The sequence below is a fragment of the Phragmites australis genome, chromosome 17 (assembly GCF_958298935.1).
Source record: "Phragmites australis chromosome 17, lpPhrAust1.1, whole genome shotgun sequence".
Taxonomy (NCBI): Eukaryota; Viridiplantae; Streptophyta; class Magnoliopsida; order Poales; family Poaceae; genus Phragmites; species Phragmites australis.
This window is the reverse complement of record NC_084937.1, coordinates 7,475,446-7,492,189: the sequence shown is the minus strand read 5'-3', so window position 1 is coordinate 7,492,189 and position 16,744 is coordinate 7,475,446. Positions and strand designations below refer to the sequence as shown.

Genomic DNA, 16,744 nt, shown 5'->3' with positions numbered 1-16,744 from the left:
TAATTTACTCATAGCTTCAGCTCTAGCAATTTTTGAAGCCAAGAATTCAAACATCCCTAAGTATATCCAACTCTAAAAATTCTTAGAGCTAAAGCTCTACCAAATATGTCCTACGTTAAAAGGCTGATGGTGATATGTTGTTCATCTAGAATCTTAAGTGCAAAGAGTTGGATACTTTCAGACTTTATGCATGAGTTATGATATAAAAAAAGAAAAGTAGCACATGGACTATATCCACGAAACACATGGGGAACTATTCCATGATATTTCATTTCTAGTCTATGTTAATCACACACATAGTTAGTTTTTTCCTTCAAAATGAATGATTAGATCATTATTACACTTATCCTTCGAAAGATCCAATGACTAACCTGTTTTAGAAGAACTAATTTACTTTCTAATTGTTGTGATGTCACCTGCTACTAATATAGAAAGCCCGCTATTTGTATAATAAAAAGTTTCCCGGGGTAAAATCACACACTTTGTTACATTAGCAGGATTCTTTTCAGGGTGACGTAATTGCAAAATTACACCTCGAGCACGTTTTTCTGTAATTATAAATTTCCTAATTAAACCTTGGGATAGCCTGGTTTACCAATAGGACTAGATTTACATGTGATACAAATTATTGGTTCATGCGTGCTGCAACGCTCGTCACAGGAAGACTGCCCAATGGACGCCTGCCCCTCCAAATACCAAATGCCTAATTCGAAACCCAAAAGAAAAAAAGAAAAAGGAACTACTTTCACAGAGAGAGAGTGCCAAGAAAACTCAGTGGCTAAATGGTAATTCTTTCCAAAACCAGTGGTTGGATTGATGAAGCAAGTGATGATGCCACCTGGCCATCACTTGGTCAGACCAAACAGAAATAAGAGCGGCAACAGAGCAGAACAGAGCACAGGAAGCAGAGCTCCGAGCTGTTGGTGGCAATGGCTAGCACCTGGGTGAAGGTATCTGAGTCTCCCCCTTCCCTAGCTAGCTTCCTGCTTCATTTTTCTTATGGTTCGCTTAATTCTTACTAGCATGTGCAACTTTTTCGCCGCTTACCGTTCTTGAGATGTTTCTGAATTTTGAATCGTATTTGGATTTAGTTTTGATTTGGGGAGGTTCAGGCAAGAAATTTGGTTCTTGATGCAAGGTCATTTGCAGTGTAGTGGAGTGGGGTGGTAGTGACTTGTGTTGAAAGTTAATTGGTGTCTTGGTGATAGTAATTGTTTCAAGATTTCAAGAGGGGATCTCTGCCTTGCCTGGATCTTCCTGATGCCAAGGCATGTTGACAGGAAGCCCCAGATGGTGAAATTTTGCTGAAGTAACACCACACCACAAAAGTATGTGTCAACAACTTCTTTAGCTGTCCCCCAACTCCCAAGTGGCATATGATGTTTCAACTTTTGCTGTACCAACAATTCCAGATAATATTACACCGAAATTTCAGAGCTATCAACTCTTTAGGAAGTCAGAAAATGAAGAAGTTTATGATTTCAGATAATATTAAGCCCGAATTTGTAGGGGTCACCGTTAGCCGATCTACCAATTGATTTATGCAAACAGAGTGCACCTTCCTGGAAGATCAATGCTACCTTCCACCAATTCCGGAGCCAGTTCATCTTACCAAATCACCAGCATACCCACAGTTCTTGAAATTCTGACACGCATGTGAGAACTTAGAGCTGATCTTGTTCCGCTACTCTTATTTTGTCTCAATTTGCATCCGCCATCTTGCTACTCTCAAAAACAATTTCCTCAATTTTCAGCAGCTGATTTATGCTGAATTTTGGCCTCAATTGAGGGTCTCAGGAGCTTGTTTCAGCAATAGATTCTTGTGAAATTTAGATATTCAGGGGAGATTATGGCTGAATATTTTCCATTTCTCACTTGTTCTTGCAATGCTTCTAAAACTATCAGTAACATGTCACGATTAATCACCCAGCTTGAGCAGAAGGGAGCTGGCCCGGGAGCACGAAGCTCCCACGCCATCACCCTCGTCGGCGACACGGCCTACGCGTTCGGCGGCGAGTTCACCCCGCGCGTGCCCGTGGACAACACCATGTACGCCTTCGACCTCAAGACCCAGACGTGGTCCGCGCTCGACGCCACGGGCGACGTTCCCCCGCCGCGCGTCGGCGTGACCATGGCGACCATCGGTGGCACGGTCTTCATGTTCGGCGGCCGCGACCAGGAGCACAAGGAGTTAAACGAGCTCTACTCCTTCAACACGGCGACTGGCACGTGGTCGCTGATGTCCTCCGGCGCCGAGGGCCCGCCGCACCGAAGCTACCACTCCATGGTGACCGACGCGGAGGGCGGCTGGGTGTATGTGTTTGGAGGGTGCGGCGACGCCGGCCGGCTGAACGACCTGTGGGCCTACGACGTCGCAGGCGGGCGCTGGGAGGAGCTGCCGTCGCCGGGTGAGGCATGCCGGCCCCGAGGCGGCCCAGGGCTGGCCGTCGCCGGTGGGAAGGTGTGGGTGGTGTACGGTTTCGGTGGGGAGGAGCTCGACGACGTGCACTGCTACGACCCGGCCACGGATCAGTGGGCCACGGTGGAGACCGGCGGCGACAAGCCGAGCCCCCGGAGCGTGTTCTGCGCCACCGGGGTCGGGAGGCACGTGTTGGTGTTCGGCGGCGAGGTGGACCCCAGCGACCTCGGCCACCTCGGCGCTGGCAAGTTCTCGGCCGAGGCGTTCGCGCTGGACACGGAGACCGGCGCGTGGACAAGGCTGGACGACGCCTCCGACGCCGAGCACCACCCGGGGCCTCGCGGGTGGTGCGCGTTCGCGGCGGGGGAGATGAACGGGCGGCGGGGGCTGCTGGTGTACGGCGGCAACTCGCCGACGAACGACCGGCTCGGCGACATCTACTTCTTCGCCCCCGTTCTTGAGGCAGGGAGCTAGGCATAGAGTGGGCCAGTGGCCAGTGGCTAGCATGCTCTGTACGCTGTATGTATGTGCAAGTCTTTCAGTGACATTTGCAGGCTTGTTTCTGTGATGATCTTTGTGTGGTTGTTGATTCTCTGGTTTTATTTTCGGTTCATTTATGCTTTATGTTGTGTGATTGGAGAATAATGGTGACTGATGTATTTCTGTTTCGCCTTGTATCTGATACATTTCTGTTTTTTACTCAGTAGATTTGGTATATACCAATGCAACAAGGATTTCATTCTTTGGAGGGATGAGGAAGTACACTACTGGACTATCAAATTGGGCTAAAACTTGATTGAAATTTAAAACAGAACTTCTTGACCCGAATGACATGAGCCTCCAGGAAAGCATAAGAAGGAACTTTTTTCTTTTTCTTTTTTTTGAAGGGATAAGGAACAAACATTTAGTTCCAAAGTGATAAAACTAGATAGGGAGCAGGGGAACACAACTTCACCCTAGCAATTCATTTGTTACCCTCCTGCTTTCCTTTTGACCCGATTTCAAAGGATTATTTTTTTTCCTCAAAAATGTAGGAGAGCTATGCTTCATTTCATTACAAAAGATGACAGCAAAGTACAACACGATTTTAAGCACCGATATACAACATCATACAAGAAAATAAAAACACACGGGAGAAGGATCCTCAAAACTACCCCGACCACAGCCTCCGAAGCTCCTTAGCCCCGGCCACACACCACATGGCTCCTTGAAAGGATCGAATTGGGCACTAATTAAAACTTCTACTGCTTAAACAAATAATACCTTAGCCTAGATAAAAGAGAATGCGATTACGTGATTTAAACTAGGACAAGGCAACTAAATAAGCAAAATAACCAAGAGAGAGAATTTTAAAGAAAGACTCGCAATAGCAAAGATACTCAAAGTAAAATGCGGGAAAGTAAATAGTTGGAGAAGAGAACACCGATTTTTTCCCGAGGTTTCGAGAAGTTAGCACTTCCCCCTAGTCCTCGTTGGAGCATCCACCAAGGATGTAGCTCCCCCTTGAGTCACCAAGACTCAAGTGCTCCCTCTTGATTTCCCCTTCTCCATCTCCGGATTGACGGGCATCAAACCAACTACATTATCTCTTCCCGAGGCTCCCACAAGTCCTCCAAGAGCTCACCGAGAAAACCTCCGATCACCAAGACCGTCTAGGTATTGCCAACCACCAAGAGTAACAAGCCTCAAGCTTCACTTGACAAAGACCAAGCCTAGACAACAGCTAGATACACACTTGTTACTCTTCAAGCACTCAAAGAAGTCCTTAATCTTCAACTAAGAACTTGGAATTGACACAAGTGCTCTATCTCTTGCTTCTAAATGACACACCAAGTGTATGAGCTGCTACAGGGTCGCAAGAGATAGAGAGAGGTCCAAATGAGTGGGTATTTATAGGCTAAGGATCGAAAATTAGCCGTTGCCTAACAACCCAGAACTTTTTCTTAACGCCGGAAGGTCCGGTGTGAATAACACGCTTCACAACGGAATATCCGGTGCTAATATTTCTAACAAAATAGCTATTAACTGTTCCATTAGCCGTTAAACCTCCGGTGATTAATCCTGTCCTACAGCGGAACATTAGCGTATTGAAATGGGCCAGATGATAGTTTACAACCTCTCTGTATAAATTCATCCGGTGATCATATTTTGCTACGCCGGACTATCCGATGTGTAGAATTAGTTCTGGACTTCATTGCTTTCTATTTATCCGGTGATTTCACCTATCGAACGTTGGACTATCCGGCGTGGTCTTCAACAATTTTTCAAGTCAGAACTCTTAGGAATTTACTCCGACGAACTCACTCTGATACAGAGGATCATCCGGTGAACTGAAATTTCGCTGATTTTATCTATTTCAAAACAATTTGAGTTCTACCTTCGAGATTCGGAATCAATGATTTTTTTGAGGTTAGCCTAGTAATGGAAAGTCACAAGTGTGCATCGAGCTACAACTCTTAACCCCTCTTTATAGTACGGTTAAAAAACTAAGTAGAAAAAGAACCTATACTACTCTAAGTGTCCTTCATCTCCTTGTGACACTTAGATCTAGAAGATCCTTATCCTTCACGTTCCGGTCCTTTGATCATCATATAAGTCTTTTAACGGGCAAGAGTGTAAAAGCATCATTGACAATTAAGTTTTTCTTTACCCTTTATGCTGCTTAAAAGTTGAAATGTTAGTCACAATGATATGGTTGTCATTAATCACCGAAACTCTTACCTTTTTCTTAGGGACCTAGATGCTACAATCTCCCCCTTTTTGGTGATTGATGACAACACATATATTAAAAATATGTGAAATTGAAGTGCAACTATGCAATCATCGGCATATATCAATTTGAATAAGAAAAAGTAATACAGAAAAAATAGGAATTAAGCACATAGAAAGATAATGTAATGACAGACAAAAACACATCCATATAGAAAACCAAATGGCCTGCCATTACATCAAAAAATCAAAAGATCCAATAGTCCAAAACAAAGACTACCCAAAGATCTAAGCTCTCTCCCCCTGAATCAAAAGTCTACAGCTACCTGCAGCTACTCTCTCTCTACCCACTCCCCCTATCACTAGACTCTCCCCCTTTGGCATCGAAGCACCAAAAAGAGGAAACTAGGACACAACTAAAAATCTGGAGCGGTAGGAGACTGAGGATCTGTGGTAGAAGAGGGGGCTACGACGAACTGGGAGCCATCATCAGAACTGGATGGACTATGCCCCGTAGTTGATGTCGCCTCATCAATCTGACGCTGCACTGACTGAAGAGTGGCATCTGGTGCGTCAGGTGCAGGCTCAGTAGCTGGTGGATGCACAACGGGCTGCTGCTGCTCAGGGACTGTCGGCTGCGGAGTATCCTCGAAGCGTAGAGGACCAGTGGGCAAAGGTGAAGTCAGGGATGGTAACACTGGCCTCTGAGATGTGCCGACAGGCTCTGGGAGAACTCCATATGCCAAAAGAGAAGACAGTGGAAAGCTGGACTCCGGAGTGCTGAGCAAACTGGTGGTGCCGGCAGGGAGAGGGCTAGGAGCTGATACTGGAAGTTGCTGACCAGGCTGCTGGAGGAGGTATGAGAAGAGTCGAGTGTTTGTCTCTCTATCGACCGACAGAGCCTGCTGCAGAAGTGCTGCAAGCATGGCCTGCTGCTGCTACTGGAGAGACTGAATAATCAAAGTCTGCTGCTCCTGCTGGCGAATGATATCAGCCTGATACTTCAGCTGCCTCTCCTCCTGAGCTGCCTGCTGCTAAATGATCATCTGCTGCTGCTGTACCAACATCTGCTGTTGCTGCTGCATCTGCTGCAGAAACTGTGAGAACTCTGAAGAGGATGTAGCAGGAGGTGGCACTGGGGGGGTCGACTCAGGTGCTGAAGGAACTGAGGCTGAATGCTGCATACCCTGAGCAGACCCGCCTGCCTCGTGATCATGTCGTCGAGGAAGAGGCGGTAAAAACTTGTGATCCAAAGAGTCGGAGTCACTGTCAAACGCTATATCCAGGAATGCCTGTGGTAGATCAGCCTCGGCCTCTGCAAGAGCCTCCTCCTCAGCAGCTGCTCTCTCTCTGTCCTCAGGAGGGATCTGCTCCTGGGCGTGAGCCATTGCTCGCTGACCACGTCGTCTATCTGTAGGAGGAGCTGGAGCATACACCTTGAAGGACCTGGACGACTCATATGTCTCGAAAAACTCCGGTGGTCTGTGTTGGTGATATGCCCTAGAGGCGATCGAGTTTGCGGATTGGATCTACTAATGGGCTTTAATGTTGATTAAAGGACCATTAGGGTTTAGAGTCATAATGGGCTTTAATGTTGATTAAAGGCCCATTAGCGTGCTCTATATAAGAATAGGCAGGGGCCAAGGCGCATTGAGTTTTTCCAGAAAACAGATCTTGCCACCAAAAACCCTGGCGGCGCGCGGTGCTAGCACACCGGCGCACGGCGATTCCAGCCTTGTACGTGTGGATACCGTAGAGGCGCTGCTACTATTGCGGTGCTGATCTGCTCGGGGGTGCTCGGGACGTGCTCGGGGTACTCGCGAGTACTCGGAAGGTGCTCGGGACGAGGTTGATGATCGACTACTTGACGCGCACGATGTTGGATTGGTCTGCTCCAACTCTTCTTCCGCTGCACTGCTCGTCAAGTGGTAACGATTCATGATCCCCTACTCGCATGGCTTCCTGGTTGAATGCGGTAGAGAAAATTTATTTTGTGCTAGCGTAGCCTACCCGCAACCCTTCAGTCTGGTGGTCTGAGCAAGCAAGAAAGAGATAATATGCGCATATGGCTGCTGCCTGACCATCGTCATCCCATCAGCGATCACATCCTCAATCTCACACAGAATGAAATCCACAATATCGAATGGCTGGTGAGTGAAGATAGAGAGGATAAGCCACTGCTGAAGGCTAGTGATCGACTCGGCGTTCCCAATCCTCGGTAATAGACTGTGCCTCAGCGCATTATGAATGACGCGCACCTCAGGGATCAGCATGTCTGGCAGATCCTGGAGGGAATGGCAGCCTGAACAACGGACGGATCTGATCATCAGTCGGGAAAATCCCTCCTGTCAGACCACGGCGAGGAGCACTGGCACCTGGATAGACGATCTCATGCAGGCTCCTGTCAGACTCCTGCAGTCTCAAGGCCTCTAGAATGTCTGCCCGGTATAGCCTCTGAAAATCTCCGTGGAACATAAACTGTACAAATGACCGATCCTCTACAATCCAGGCTATGGCATAGAATACTCTCACCCAATCCTCTACGTAGTGATCCACATCTGTCAGCAAATCAGTGAGGCCTGGGATAGAATCAAAGTGACGCCTCACATCAGCTCCCCCTGCAGCTATCCTCATATATCTCCAGTTAAGTGTCTTGTGGATACTCAAGCTAACCTTCAGCTTCTGATATGAGACATAGAAGCTCTCCTGCAAGAGGGTGTGGAATCTCGGATCTGTTCCCTCTTCTCTCTCCTCAGGGAACCACTCATCAATGGGCACGAATCTCAGCTTCTTAACTTTTGGTGACTTGTAAGATGTCAAGTCACGTAACCGCCTCTCGGCCTGTGGCTGTGGCTCTGCTGACTGCTGCTGCTGCTCCTCCTCCTCAGGCTCTGGCTCCTGACGAGCCCTCTTCCCGCTATCTGACTGACCGGAAGGTGTCGAACTCACTCCTCTGGCAGAGCGAGAGCGAGTCAACCGCCGAACAGGGGTGGTAGAATCTCTGATCTGGATCCCCTGACCCTGCTGCTGCCTGTTATAGGCATCTACGGCCGCAGTAGCTCTCTCCCACTCCTTCTCAGATGGAGTTCTCTTGGCCTTCTTAACCATCTTGCCTTTGCCTTTGTCAGTGCGCTCTCGACCCATCTGAAGAGATACAAGATAATACCGAGATGAGAGATCACATAGAGTGTATGAGATTTTGGCAATGAGAGAATCTGAAACAGACCCTAAGCATGTAAAGGATGAAAAAGATGATTATGCTAGAATTGGATTGCGATATAAGATGATGGATCAATTTGCAGAGTATTTGAGATCAATTTGATGAAAATTAAGAAGCTAAGAGAACATTGGATTATTTTTGATGAATTGATTAACTGAAACTCAAAAATGATGAACATATATTCAGGTTTTGATAATTGAAAGTTAATTGTCACAATTTTTCAAGATTTTGACTCGGATTTGCATGAATTTGAATAGATTTTGTTTAAATATGCATAATTTTGACCAATTGAAGCATGAATCGATGAATGTATATGTAGTTGCTGTTGATGAGTTGAAGATTAAGGGAGTGATGCAAATTTTGCTAAAGATTTGATGGAATTTGAATGAAATTTGATCGAATTCGACTAAATTTTCTTGAATTTGTATGAATTTAACCAAATTCATCATGGATCGATGAATATGTATGTGACATTGATGAAAGATTAGCTACAGCAACACTATTTGCTCAAAATTTGAAGAAATTTGGATGAAATTTGAGGAATTTTGCATGAAATTCATTTAATTTGGCTAGGGTTTGAGTGATTGAGGATTTGAACAGGATTTGAAGCTCACCACGCTTAGGATTTGAAGGAGATGGCAGTGAGGAGGTGATCTCGACGCGGAAGTCACCAGCGGTGTTGGACTTCGGCGACGCGGAGGAAAACCGGCGGCGGCGGCGCTTCGGAAAAAGATGCCGGGAGCTCGACAGAGAAAGGCGGCCACGCGGAGAACGGCGGTGGTGGCGGCGCTTTGGGAGGTTGGTGCTGCTCGGTGCAGCGACGGCGAATGCGGTCGGCGATGAGGGAGAGGACGGGCGGCGGATTCGACGCGGCGACAGGAGGTAAGAAGAGAGAACGCTCGACGAAAGGCTTATATGACAGGCGGGCCCCACACAATTTATGAACGCCGGAAGTTCCGCTGTCATAAGATTTTAACACCGGAAAGCCACCGGATCAAAAATCCAGAGACATATTCGCCCTAGATTGAGAGCGCCGAATAGTCCGGTGACTCGGCTACCGAACACCGGATATACGCTGGAACAAATTTTCTAGAGAGCTTTTAAACTGCTGAAGAAACATCTTATGTACGCCGGATGGTCCTCTAAGTCATGTATTGAACACCGGAACAAATTTTCCAGAGAGCACTTTTAATCTGTCCAAAACAGTATCTTCTGCACGCTGGATGTTCCTATGAGACGTGTGCTGAACACCGGACCTTCCGGTGCAAGTCCTTTTTTATTTCATTCTCATTGAACTGACCGGATAATCCGGTGATGACTCTGAGCAAACGCCGGATCATTTTGTGATAGAATGTTGCGCTGAACTAAAATCTCTTACCGAGTCCAAATTTTTAGACAAATCACTCAACAAAACACATATTTGGACCGGTTTGAGCGAAATCTTTACCCTCTCAAACACTCCTTTGCAAATATTTGCCAAAAGGCTATAATTTTTGAAGTAGGCAAATAAGAACCAAAGAGCAAGAGATGGAACTCAAATGGAAATGTTTGAGCCATATTTCCTACGAACTTAAAGATTAAGACTTTAAATTCGATAGGATATGACTCAATTGGCATTAAGCACTTATATCAATTTAAGCACACTTATAGAGTTGTATGCTCACATCAAGAGTGAACAACCATCTCAAAGAGTGATATTCTCCTTTGTGATCTCTCTACCGCCAATGCAAGGTTCATTCATGAAAGTAAACATGAGTGCATACTATATGACATGCGAATGTGAAGCATAGAATTAATCTATCTTGTCATATTACTTCCCTTCTCAAGCTTCTTCATAGTGAACCCAACAGCATGCCTTGAGAAGAACTAGTGACCCACCATCTCAAGCAAAACCCATGTTCACTATTATCTAGAGAAGGTTAGACAAGGTCCTATTATGAATGCATCTATATGACAAGGTATCACATAACATTAGAAGCATCGATCACATTTAGTTCATTTCGCAATCTACTAAAAGTGGCTTCATCTAGAGGTTTAGTGAAGATATCCGCCAATTGATCTTCCAATCGAACACTACTAAGGGAGATATCATTGTTAGCCACATGGTCTCTTAAAAAGTGATGACAGATATCAATGTGCTTTGTGCGGGAGTGTTGAACGGGATTGTTAGCAATTTTTACGGCACTCTCATTATCACAAAGGAGTGGAACTTTATCTAGATGAACACCAAAATCTAACAAGGTTTGCTTCATATAGAGGATTTGAGCACAACATGCTCCGGCGGCAATGTATTCTGCTTCAGCTGTGGACAAGGCTACTGAGTTTTGCTTCTTAGAACTCCAAGAGACTAGGGATCGCCCTAGCAAGTGGCACCCACCCGAAGTACTCTTGCGATCCACACGGCATCCGGCAAAGTCCAAATCCGAGTATCCCAGGAGTACGAAACTAGCGCCTTTCGGGTACCACAAGCCTATGCTAGGTGTATGCTTTAGGTATCTAATGATTCTTTTTACTGCGCTAAGATGTGATTCCTTAGGATTAGCTTGAAAACGAGCACACATGCATACACTAAACATAATATCGGGCCTAGATGCGGTAAGGTAAAGGAGTGACCCAATCATAGAACGATAGAGTTTTTGGTCAATCGATTTACCCGTTTCATCCAAGTCGAGATGTCCATTTGTAGGCATGGGGGTCTTGATTGGCTTGCACTCTTCCATCTTAAACTTCTTGAGGATATCCCTCATGTACTTCTCTTGATGGATGAATGTCCCTTCCTTCAATTGCTTGATTTGAAATCCAAGAAAGTAATTTAGCTCGCCAATCATCGACATCTCGAACTCCCTAGACATCATGTCACCAAATTCCTTGCAAAACTCTTTGTTAGCTGAACCAAATATTATATCATCAACATAAATTTGACAAAAGAAGAGCTCATTGTCGATGATTTTTGTGAACAATGTGGTGTCCACCCTCCCGATCTTGAATCCTTGGTTGATGAGGAAGTCACGTAGGTGTTCATACCAAGCTCGTGGGGCTTGCTTGAGTCCATAAAGCGCCTTGACCAACCTATAAACATGATTAGGATATCTAGGATCTTCGAAACCAGGGGGTTATTCAACATATACTAGGTCATTAATAAGGCCATTTAAGAATGCACTTTTCACATCCATTTGATAGAGTTTTATGTTATGATGTGAAGCAAATGCAAGAAGGGATACGGATGGCTTCAAGCCTTGCCACGGGAGCAAATGTTTTGCCAAAATCCAAACCTTCAACTTGTGCAAAACCTTGTGCGACAAGTCTTGCCTTGTTGCGTACCACCACACCATGTTCATCGTGCTTGTTACGGAAGACCCACTTGGTTCCAATCACATTCTTGTCTTGAGGCCTCTCTTCGAGTATCCATACCTCATTGCGGGTGAAGTTGTTAAGTTCTTCTTGCATTGCCAACACCCAATCCGGATCCTTGAGAGCCTCATCTACATGTGTGGGTTCTGAACAAGAGACAAATGAGTAATGTTCACAAAATAAAGCACACTGACGAGAGCGAGTTTGTACTCCCCTAGATGAACTCCCAATGATCAAGTCAATCGGGTGATCCTTGGAAATATGTGTATGCTTCACTTGTGGTTGTTGAGGTGTATTTTGTGGTGGTCCAACATCTTGAGCTTGAGCTTGAGCTTCCTCTTGAGAGATATAGACATCATGTGATGGAAGTGGTTGATCATCTTTGTCTTCATCTTTATCAACTTGGGGTGCCATTGAGGTGTGCGGTATTGAAGTAGAGGGTACATCTTCATCATCGTCCTTAGGCTTGATATCCCCAATTGCCATATTCTTCATTGCATCTCTCAAGGGTTCATCACCTACATCATCACAAGAAATATCTTCTCCTTGGGAGCCATTAGATTCATCAAACTCCACATCATAAGTTTCTTCAACAAAGCCGGTGGCATTGTTGAATACTCGATATGCTTTGGAGTTTGATGCATAGCCAATAAGAAAACCAATATCACAACGTTTTTCAAACTTTCCTAGGCGTTCTTTTTTCTTGTAGATAAAACACTTACACCCGAACACCCGGAAGTAGGAGACATTGGGTTTTCTCCCAATGAGAAGCTCGTATGGCGTCTTTTTTAATAGTCAGTGGAGGTAGACTCGGTTAGATGTATGGCACGCCGTATTGATTACTTCGGCCCAAAACTTCTCCGGGGTACCATACTCATCTAACATTGCTCTTGCAAGTGTGATCAAGGTCTTGTTCTTTCTCTCCACCACGCTATTTTGCTGAGGAGTGTAGGTTGATGAAAACTCATGTTTGATGCCTCTTTCTTCACAAAAATATTCAATTTGAGTGTTCTTGAACTCCGTCCCATTGTCACTCCGGATCTTCACAAGTGTGGACTCAAACTCATTCTGTGCCCTCTTTGCGAACTTCTTGAAGATTTCAACGGTCTTGCCTTTGTCATCTAAAAAGAAAGTCCAAGTATATCTTGTATAATCATCAACAATGACAAGACAATATAAATTACCACCAAGACTTTTGTAAGTAGTTGGTCCGAAGAGGTCCATGTGTAGAAGTTCCAATGGTCTTGACGTAGGCATCATGGACTTGTATGGATGAGGACTTGCAACTTGTTTTCCGGCTTGACACGCACTACATAACTTGTCCTTCTCGAAAACCACATCCTTCACACCAACCACCTTCCCATTCTTGAATACCTTCTTGAGTTGTCTCATCCCAATGTGTGCAAGCCGACGATGCCAAAGCCAACCCATAGATGTCTTGGTGAAGAGGCATGTAGTTAAGCTAGCTTCATTAGAGGAAAAATCCACAAGATAGATATGCCCATATCTAAAACCTTTGAATATTAGGTCATTATGCTTCTTACTAGTTATGATAACATCAACGTCACTAAACAAACATGTGAAACCCAAATCACATAGTTGAGCTACGGAGAGTAGATTGAAGCTAAGTGATTCTACTAAAAGAACATTGGAAATAGAGAGATCTTTTGAGATAGCCATCTTACCCAAATCTACCACATTTGCCTTAGAGTTATCACCAAAAGTGACTTTATCATGATTATCCACTTCATCTTCTAGAGAGGTGAACATCATTACATTGCTGGTCATATGTTGTGTACATCCGCTATCAAGTACCCAATGTTTTCCACCGGCTTTGTAGTTCAACTACACACATGTGATCAAGCTTTTTGTTTAGTTACCCAACCAAGTTTGGTACCTTTCATGTGAGACACAAGAGATTTAGGCACCCAAAGTTGCCTAGGAAGTTTGCCTTTAGCTTGAGTTCCAATGAATTTTGCCTTAATTTTATCATTTTTAAGCTTATGCAATAGAAAATGATGATCATTAAATGTGGACTTGTATTTAGAAGGCAAAATAGGGAGAGGTTTAGTAGGAATTGGACACTCCCTTATGTGGTGTCCGGTGACTTGACAATGTTGGCAATATGAACCAACTTTCTTGATGAAACAATTCTTGATCTCCGGTGTCTTTATGACCCTTTTTACCGGGTTGGGGAAGCATCCAAGTCCTTTCTTGTTGTAGTACAAAGTATTCTTCATGAGGATTTCCTTGTGCTTGTACTCCCCCTTAGTCAACCGGGCCACACAAGATTTGAGACTTGCAATCTCACTTTCAAACTCTTTCTCCCTTGCATGGTTAGTCTTAGATGATGATATAATATCACATGATATATCAAGAAGATCATCACAAGAGGTAGATGCATTGACCTTAACTACATCATTATCAACCAATTCATCCAAGCTACGATCAATGGCATCATAGGCATACTCAAGTTATTGGTGTTTGTATATTAGGCCATCATGCTCAAGTTTTAGCTTATAGTTACTTGCTTTGAGAGACTTGTTAGATTCAACTACTTCATCATATTTTTCAAGCAAATTATTGTGTTTAGTGAGCAACTCATCATGTTTAGAACTAAGCATGGAATTAGCATTTTCAAGCAACTTAATATTAGTCTTTTGCCTTTTGATGACAGTAGCATAGTCATTCATTAGCTTAGATAGATCATTAGGAGAAAGACCATTATCATCACTACTATCATCTTCCTCACTACTCACCTTGTTGTTACCTTTTGCCATGAAGCACATAGGTGGTGGAGGTAGAGGTGGATCATCATTGACGATTGCGAGACCCGCGAAGTTGTTATCATCATTATCACTTGAGTCATCACTTGAGCTCTCACCGGAGACCCATTCACCAACAATGTAGGCCTTACGTCCTCCACCTCTCTTGTTAAAGAGCTTCTTCTTCTTCTTGTCTTGATCCTTCTTCTTGTACTTGTCCTCATCCTCACTTGCATCAAGCTTCTTGGACTTGTTCTTGTTTCTCTTGTCAGGATGAGAGCAATCATATGATATGTGACCAAGATTACCACAATTGTAGCACTTCTTCTTGTCTCCACCACCGAACTTGTCAAATTTCTTCGTATGAAATTTGTTCTTCTTGGGATCATAGTTGTAGCCCTTCTTTTGAAACTTAGAGATCATCCTTGTGGTTCTTCTCATGAGAAGAGCAAGCTCGTTGTCGGAGTCATCATCATCATCTTCATCATTATCGTCATCTTCATCACTTTCACTTGATGATGATGGAAGCTTGATCTTCTTCTTCTTGTTGTCGACCATCTTTGCTTTGAGAGCAATGTTTTTCTTGGATGAAGACTCATGATCTCCAAACAAGAACATCTCATGCACACATATCTTTCCAACGGCATCGGTGATGGTCATGTCATTGATGTCCCTTTCATGAAGAAGAGAGATAACAATATTGTATTGTGGCTTGGGAAGTACCATCAAGATCCTACGAATAACGTCTCCATCGGACAATTGAGTGAGTTCAAGAGAATTGATTTCTTCCACAAGCATGTTCATACGAGAATACATGTCATTGCATAATTCATTTGGAAACATCTTGAATTGATTTAGAGCATTCATAAGCACATGATATCTTTCTTCACGAATTCTCCTAGATCCCTCATGAATTTCACAAAGAGCGACCCAAATGTCATGAGCAAATTCCTTACTTCTAACTCTAGAGAAAACTTCTTCACTAATTCCCTCAAATATAGCATTCTTAGCCTTAGCATTCCACCTAACTTCTTATTCGGTAAAAGGTCGATCAAACCCAACAGAGGTTGCTTGCCAACACTCGGGGGAAATAGCCTCAAGATAGCTCGCCATGCGAACTTTCCAATAGGTAAAGTTCTTTCCCTCGAACCTTGGCACGCTACTTCCGCTCCCTGGAGCCATTTCTCTAGGATTTTAAGCCTATCAAGAGAACGAGACTCTGATACCAATTGAAAGGATCGAATGGCCCAAGAGGGGGGTGAATTGGGCACTAATTAAAACTTCTACCGCTTAAACAAATAATACCTTAGCCTAGATAAAAGAGAATGCGATTACGTAATTTAAACTAGGACAAGGCAACTAAATAAGCAAAATAACCAAGAGAGAGAATTTTAAAGAAAGACTCGCAATAGCAAAGATACTCAAAGTAAAATGCAGGAAAGTAAATAGTTGGAGAAGAGAACACGATTTTTTCCCGAGGTTTCGAGAAGTTAGCACTTCCCCCTAGTCCTCGTTGGAGCATCCACCAAGGATGTAGCTCCCCCTTGAGTCACCAAGACTCAAGTGCTCCCTCTTGATTTCCCCTTCTCCATCTCCGGATTGGCGGGCATCAAACCAAGTACATCATCTCTTTCCGGGGCTCCCACAAGTCCTCCAAGAGCTCACCGAGAAAACCTCCGATCACCAAGACCGTCTAGGTGTTGCCAACCACCAAGAGTAACAAGCCTCAAGCTTCACTTGACAAAGACCAAGCCTAGACAACAGCTAGATACACACTTGTTACTCTTCAAGCACTCAAAGAAGTCCTTAATCTTCAACTAAGAACTTGGAATTGACACAAGTGCTCTATCTCTTGCTTCTAAATGACACACCAAGTGTATGAGCTGCTACAGGGTCGCAAGAGATAGAGAGAGGTCCAAATGACTGGGTATTTATAGGCTAAGGATCGAAAATTAGCCGTTGCCTAACAACCCAGAACTTTTTCTTAATGCCGGAAGGTCCGGTGTGAATAACACGCTTCACAACGGAATATCCAGTGCTAATATTTCTGACAAAATAGCCGTTAACTGTTCCATTAGCCGTTAAACCTCCGGTGATTAATCCTGTCCTACAGCGGATCATCCGGCGCATTGAAATGGGCCAGATGATAGTTTACAACCTCTCTGTATAAATTCATCCGGTGATCATATTTTGCTACGCCGGACTATCCGGTGTGTAGAATTAGTTCTGGACTTCACTGCTTCCTATTTATCCGGTGATTTCACCTATCGAACGCCGGAC

General features: G+C 44.4%; 1 protein-coding gene across 1 annotated transcript; it reads left to right on the top strand.

The window, feature by feature from the left end:
- Positions 1 to 799: 799 nt before the first annotated feature.
- LOC133897960 (thiohydroximate-O-sulfate sulfur/sulfate-lyase (nitrile-forming) NSP5) lies at positions 800 to 3,118 on the top strand. Its single transcript, XM_062338795.1, has 2 exons — positions 800 to 950; positions 1,931 to 3,118. Exons 1-2 carry the CDS (start codon positions 930 to 932, stop codon positions 2,891 to 2,893), a joined length of 984 nt encoding a protein of 327 aa, XP_062194779.1. The 5' UTR covers positions 800 to 929; the 3' UTR covers positions 2,894 to 3,118.
- Positions 3,119 to 16,744: the final 13,626 nt, after the last annotated feature.

Coding starts and splice junctions, on each gene's coding strand:
- LOC133897960 (XM_062338795.1), top strand. CDS start 930: ATGGCTAGCACCTGGGTGAAG. Junction 951..1,930: donor TGGCTAGCACCTGGGTGAAG/GTATCTGAGTCT, acceptor TTAATCACCCAG/CTTGAGCAGAAGGGAGCTGG.